Source organism: Anomaloglossus baeobatrachus, chromosome 4 (genome assembly GCF_048569485.1).
Source record: "Anomaloglossus baeobatrachus isolate aAnoBae1 chromosome 4, aAnoBae1.hap1, whole genome shotgun sequence".
In the NCBI taxonomy this organism is placed as follows: Eukaryota; Metazoa; Chordata; class Amphibia; order Anura; family Aromobatidae; genus Anomaloglossus; species Anomaloglossus baeobatrachus.
The window spans coordinates 17,658,027-17,665,399 of NC_134356.1; the positions used below are offsets into that span (position 1 = coordinate 17,658,027).

General features: G+C 42.0%; 1 protein-coding gene across 1 annotated transcript; it reads right to left on the reverse strand.

Moving 5' to 3' along the window:
- Positions 1-1,899: 1,899 nt before the first annotated feature.
- On the reverse strand, positions 1,900-3,522 carry LOC142302662 (E3 ubiquitin-protein ligase TRIM39-like). Its single transcript, XM_075343761.1, has one exon. It carries the CDS (start codon positions 3,520-3,522, stop codon positions 1,900-1,902), a length of 1,623 nt encoding a protein of 540 aa, XP_075199876.1.
- Between the last annotated feature and the right edge of the window lie 3,851 nt (positions 3,523-7,373).

Here is a 7,373-nt window from a genome sequence, read left to right on the forward strand (position 1 = left end):
TGAAAAAAGGCCAAGAATGCAAAAAAATCTGCTGGGGTATGTAAACTTTTGAGCACAACTGTATTTCTTGCATTTTTAATGCAGATGTGAAGCTGCATTTTTTTGAGTGTTTTTATAGCACAAAAAAACTTTGATTCTGCATTTAAAAAAAGTAGCTGCAGTTTTCTTCCATGCATTTTTGAAGCTCCATCTAGAAACCTCTAGAGAAGAAAAAAAAACACAAAAACAACAGAGTTCAGCGGCGTCTTTTCATGAAATCACACCCACATTCCTTAGACAGTTAAACACAGCAGAATATATGTGCAAAAAAAACAGCAGAAAAAAACGCAACATTTACACTACTTGTGAACACAGACTAAATGTCCAAGCAAAGTGGATGTGATTTCATGAACTCTCCGCCCTCTCTGCATCTATAGATGCCGCTGAACTCTGCCGTTTTGGTGCTTTTTATTTTCTCTATAGGCTTCTTTGTGGAGCTTGAAAAAAACGCAAGCAAAAAAAACCAAAACATTTCATTTTTAAATGCAGAATCAAAGCTTTTGTGTAGTATTAAAAGGCATTAAAAACCCAGACTCACATCTGCAACAAACATCAAACGTATCAAATATAGGGGAAAACACATAGAAAACACAGCAAAAATGCAATAATCAGAGAAAATTGTTATTGCGTTGTGTGCTGCAGACACCGCAGAAAAAAATGCAGCATTTACACTACATGAGAACATGGCCTCTGCGTTACATTTTTATTGCAATTTTTTAATTCATTTTAATAGAGGAAAAAAAAAATTAATTGTGCCATTTTGTTTTTACCATTTACTGACGCCTTAAATAATCTGATTGCTGTGTGATGCGGATCATTACAATTACAGAGAAAGCAAATGTATCCATGTTTTTTGCTGATTTGTGATTATTTATTATTTTTTAAAAAATAGCACAAAGTTATATTATTCTGTTATTTTGATTCTTTTTAGTAATTTTATTAGAAGAAAACATATTTTTTACTCTTACTCTAGAATACAGGATGCAAAGATGCTACTATGTACATTGGATCTCTATGTCCAGTCTAATCTGCTGTGGAGTCAGAGGCTGCACTGCAGGTGCATCTATATAAAATCCTCTCTCTGATATCAGTAGAGCCTGTGGTTCCACAGCTAGGGCTGCTGTAATGTGTTTGAAAGTTGCTGGTTTCATTCCAATGGGGGGGGGTTCAAAATAAAATTATATATGTCATTTTTTTTTCTCATTTCTTTATAATAGTTCTATGGGAGCAAAAGAATCTGACTTCTTCATTCACCTACATAGAGATGCAGTATAAATCTATCTATATCTCTATGTAACTAAATAATTTGCTTCTGTCTTCTCTGCCTACAATACAGGTCAAGATTACCAAATCCTCTTGTAGCCCTCTGTAGTGACAGTAGCTCAATGGTAGAGCTGCTTCCTGTAGACAAGGACCTCATGAGTTCTAGTCCTGTTGCTGGAAACCAGAGCAGATGATAATTTAATTTATTTACTGCTCTTCTTAAATTAATTTATTCACTGAACTGAGAGGAGGAACCGGGACAAGAGCTGTGAACAGCAGAACTGCGGGAGAGAGCACTCAAATTGGGATACTACCACTGAATCTGGGGCTGTTGGGAGGTATGGTTTCCTATTTTTCTTTGTTTTCCCCTGATATCAACAAAAAAAGTAATACAAAAATGAAATAAAAATTAAGCCCTATGTTATCGTGAAAAAAAAAATATTTGAAAATCTAAAGAAAAATTCTAGAGCTGTTAAAAGTGAATTTATGATACAAGAAGTGACAAGATCCTTCAGGAGACTCCTGCCACTGGCTGAATGCTCCACCAATCATAGATTCTACTTCCTGTGATGTCACCAATTGCTGGGTGGATTTTTTTTACGATGAAGGCTCCTCATCGCTGCTCTTCCCTGATATCTTTACAGAACCACCAGATACACATAATGCAGCATGAAGGGGCTCGGTGAAGGCGGCAGTGAAGGTGTGTAGGTGTCTGATGGGGTCACACAGCTCATAAAAGGACAGCTGCCCGGCCTCATAATCCAGACAGATCCTGACTCTATCACTGGAGATCAGGTGCGGTAACTGGATCACTTTACTGTCATGTGTCACTGAATACTGATTATTATATAGTAGCCTTCTATATAAACTCCAGGACTTATTATTATCTCCACTCTGTGAGTGATCTCCGCTCCTGTCTATACTGGGGTAACACATCCCCACCTTCCACCAACGAGAACCACTGATCTCTACATCCCAGTAATGTCGTCCTGAGGTAAATCCCCTCCTGCTCATCACCTGATTATACTGGAATCTCTCTGCTGTTTCTGGACGATTCTGTCTTATTTTTGTCCAGGTCACAGTTTTCAGGTCGTCTGATATAAGGAGATTATTATGAGCTGTTTTTACATCCAGTAATATGTCTGCAGGATCCTCCCCATAGAAGGTCACATTTATATCTCTTATCATATCAGATAATGTGTGGGATATGTGTAAGATCAGCTCCGCACCCCGATCATCTCCTCCTGTGTCCTCATCACCTCTGTCATGCCCTCCTGTGTCCTCATCACCTCCGTCCTCCTCAGGATCACACAAGTCCCCAGTTTCTGGATCCTGTAAGACGGTCAGTGGATCAGTCATGTTACACAGCTCCTCAATGTGCCTCATATTCCTGGACAGTTCGTCCTTCTTTATTTCCAGCTTCTGGATCAGATCAGACGGTGGTTGTGACACCTGCTCTTCCCGTCTGGAGATCTCACTCAGGATCTTCTTCTCCAGGTCGTCCACCCGTCTCTTGATGTCTATGAACAGTGCAGTGACTCTCTCAACTTCTCCAGATGCTTGTTCTTGAGCTTTTCTCCTGCGCTCCTCCAGACTCCAAACTCTTTCCTCAGTTTTCTCTCTTTTTTTGATCAGTTTCTGGAGAACATTTCTCAGTTTCTTCTTCTTTTTCTCAGACGCCTCCTCCAGCATCTCCACTAGGTGGCCCTGATGTTCTCCAGCCAAACTGCAGGACGCACAGATACAAGCAGCGTCCTCAGTGCAGTAATATTCCAGGATCTTCCTATGGACAGAACATTGTCTATTTTTTATAGAAGTGCTGGGTTCTGTTAGCACATGATCTTTGGCTGTTTTGCTGTGAACTTTCAGGTGTTTCTCACACAGAGACACCTCACACTGCAGACAGGATCTAACAGCCGATACAGGAGAGTGAATGCAGTAAGTGCAGCGGATCCCGGTGATCTCCTCCTGGTGTGGATGAGTAGACATGAAATTATCCACTATATTGGACAGAGCTATGTTCCTCTGTAGTGGAGGCCACTTCCGAAATGTTGCTCTACATTCAGGACAGGTGTAAACTCCATACCCGCTCTCTGTATCCAGCACTCCATCAATACAGTCCCGGCAGAAGTTGTGTCCACATCTCAGGGTTACAGGATCTGTATAAATGTTCCTACAGATGGAGCAGAGCAGCTCGTCTCTCAGATCAGCAGACGCCATGGCCGAATTCGGTCTGATGCACATAAGGCAAATGTGATGGATGCAGCAGAATGTCTTCCAGCATTTTCCTTATCATTGTAGACTTTGCTCTTTAGCCTTCTTGTATTATATTTCCCTGGATTGCAGTTGAGGGAAGGGTCATCATCACTTATGTTATATCTCTTTCCTATCATAGTATACTTATTTTATGCCATTTGAACACCATATTAGTAAGATTTGTTTTACGAGCGCTCAGGAAATCATTAAGCACACACAGCTTTATGGTGTACTAAAGGCTTCTGCTTTATTACATCATGTGACTAGTTTATATATACAGTGCCTACAAGTAGTATTCAACCCCCTGCAGATTTAGCAGGTTTGATAAGATGCAAATAAGTTAGAGCCTGCAAACTTCAAACAAGAGCAGGATTTATTAACAGATGCATAAATCTTACAAACCAACAAGTTATGTTGCTCAGTTAAATTTTAATAAATTTTCAACATAAAAGTGTGAATCAATTATTATTCAACCCCTAGGTTTAATATTTTGTGGAATAACCCTTGTTTGCAATAACAGCTAATAATTGTCTTTTATAAGACCTGATCAGGCCGGCACAGGTCTCTGGAGTTATCTTGGCCCACTCCTCCATGCAGATCTTCTCCAAGTTATCTAGGTTCTTTGGGTGTCTCATGTGGACTTTAATCTTGAGCTCCTTCCACAGGTTTTCAATTGCGTTAAGGTCAGGAGACTGACTAGGCCACTGCAACACCTTGATTTTTTTCCCTCTTGAACCAGGCCTTGGTTTTCTTGGCTGTGTGCTTTGGGTCGTTTTCTTGTTGGAAGATGAAATGACGACCCATCTTAAGATCCTTGATGGAGGAGCGGAGGTTCTTGGCCAAAATCTACAGGTAGGCCGTGCTATCCATCTTCCCATGGATGCGGACCAGATGGCCAGACCCCTTGGCTGAGAAACAGCCCCACAGCATGATGCTGCCACCACCATGCTTGACTGTAGGGATGGTATTCTTGGGGTCGTATGCAGTGCCATCCAGTCTACAAACATCACGTGTGTGGTTGGCACCAAAGATCTCGATCTTGGTCTCATCAGACCAGAGAACCTTGAACCAGTCTGTCTCAGAGTCCTCCAAGTGATCATGAGCAAACTGTAGACGAGCCTTGACATGACGCTTTGAAAGTAAAGGTACCTTACGGGCTCGTCTGGAACGGAGACCATTGCGGTGGAGTACGTTACTTATGATATTGACTGAAACCAATGTCCCCACTGCCATGAGATCTTCCCGGAGCTCCTTCCTTGTTGTCCTTGGGTTAGCCTTGACTCTTCGGACAAGCCTGGCCTCAGCACGGGAGGAAATTTTCAAAGGCTGTCCAGGCCGTGGAAGGCTAACAGTAGTTCCATAAGCCTTCCACTTCCGGATGATGCTCCCAACAGTGGAGACAGGTAGGCCCAACTCCTTGGAAAGGGTTTTGTACCCCTTGCCAGCCTTGTGACCCTCCACGATCTTGTCTCTGATGGCCTTGGAATGCTCCTTGGTCTTTCCCATTTTGACCATGTATGAGTGCTGTTCACAAGTTTGGGGAGGGTCTTAATTAGTCAGAAAAGGCTGGAAAAAGAGATAATTAATCCAAACATGTGAAGCTCATTGTTCTTTGTGCCTGAAATACTTCTTAATACTTTAGGGGAACCAAACAGAATTCTGGTGGTTTGAGGGGTTGAATAATAAATGACCCTCTGAATAAACTTTTCTCAATTTAAAAAAAAAAAAAAAATATAAAAGAAATAACATTCTTTTTGGCTGCATTTCACACTTCCAGGCTGATCTACAGTCCAAATGTCACAATGCCAAGTTAATTCCGAATGTGTAAACCTGCTAAATCTGCAGGGGGTTTAATACTACTTGTAGGCACTGTACCTCTCAACTCTTGAAGAACAGAAAAAAGGAAAAATTATGCAGAGCAAATTTTGACCATGCCCCTAGCCAGACCCCAAGCCACACCCATTTGTAAGTGAGGGAAGTTCACCAGAGCCCCAGCCTGTTTATTCATAGTCGTAGCAGCCAGAACGTTCTCATATTTATATAAGCCTCACTATATGTTATGTTGTTTTTTGTGATTGTAATGCCATGTTCACACGTTGCAGAAATCCTGTGTTTTTTGTTTTTTGCAGGGGCCGCACCAAATTATTCAATAACCATCTTCTCTGGTTATTGCATTCGTTCTCATTCTTATGCCTTTTCCCTCTTATTTCATATGTTTCTGGTGCAGATGTGAAGCCGCGTTGTTGGCTTTGTGCGCACACAGAAGTTTTGTTTCTCCAGTGAAAAACGCACCCTCTGGCAGAGAAACGCACCCAAAAAATGTATGCTTTTTTACCGCGTTTTGGTGCGTTTTTGGTGCATTTTAACATTGTCAACAGCAAAACGTTGAGACCTCTAGAAAAGAAGTGACATGCTGCTTCTTTTTTCTGCAGCGAAAACTGAAAGGAAAAAAAAAGCAACATGTGCACAGCCTTTAGGAATTCTCATAACCTTTGCTGGGGAAGGTCATACATGCAGTTTATAACCACAAACTGCACCCAAAAGTGCGGAAAACACAAGGTAAAAACGCAACAAAAAACGCACCAACCCTTTAACATTGCAGAGTACAAGAGAAGCTTTGTAATTTCTTTCTTCCTTTATCCATACCTGGAAAGTGTGGTAAAATGCACCATGGGGGGCCTTGTACTGTGTGTGGTAAAATGCACTGTGATGGTGGGATATGGTGTACTGTGTTTCATGCTGTGTAGGTTCGTATTTTACGCTTAGTTCACTGTCCATTATTTGCATTGCTTGTCTGTACATTGTATTGTCTGTAGGTAATTACCCCCTGTAGTATTCCTGTCCATAACTCTGGGGGAGGGGGCCTCGGATCCACCTACTGTAAACTCTCTGCTTACCTGGGGGATCTGTGAGTCTGTTGGAGAAATTGAAGAGAGAAGGAAGAAGATTGACCCTCTAAGGGAAGCTGTGGCTTCTCAGAGAGACCTGGACATTTATTTATCACTTTCTGGACTATATTCGTGTTTCTTTACTAAATTTACCCTTGGTTTTGTGGATTATGTTATGCACCGTTTGATTTGCTTGGAATAAATGCATATTGGATTGCTCACAAATCTCTCGCTCTGTTGATTGTGTGATATGGGAGAAGGACCCCGTCACAGCACCATGGGGGTACTTTACTGTATGTGGTAAAATGTAACATGGGAGGCATCATAGTGTATGTGGTAAAATGTACCATGGGTTGACTTTGTTGCTTAGCGGGTAACTGTTAACATGTTTACACGTTTCCTATATGAAAGAGCCATAAGGGACTCTGCAGTGACAGCGCCTCAACACCTCCCATCTGTTCCTTTAGCTGTAGAAGGTCCTAGGTCTCCCATGTTATGTTTCATGTACCTTGGGTAGTGTCGGTGGACCCTCGAAGCCTCAGTGTAACTGGCTCTGGCTATATGGTGGAGGGGAGGCTGAGAGAGTCCTTGTTTTTTACAGGAACTGGTTTTCGCTGCAGAGCCCGACCCCCGGAGTAATGGTGGATTGGTATCTGTGTTGGTTAGACTGTAGTGAGATGAGGAAAAAAAACGGAATTGTAAATAGGAAGAGAGTCAGGAAGAGTCATAATCCAGAAAAGTGACTGGAAAGTCAGAGGTCAAAACCATTGGAATGAAACAGATACATGGGAAATATTGGAGGTGGCAGACAGGAGTGAGATCAGGGACTAAGCCGAGGTCAGAATCAAGGAAGCATCTAATGTACACAGGAGACAAGACAAGGACGAGGTCAGGAGAGGACATCAATATGACGCGCCCACGGGGCCT

Coding starts and splice junctions, on each gene's coding strand:
- LOC142302662 (XM_075343761.1), bottom strand. CDS start 3,522: ATGGCGTCTGCTGATCTGAGAGACGAGCTGCTCTGCTCCATCTGTAGG.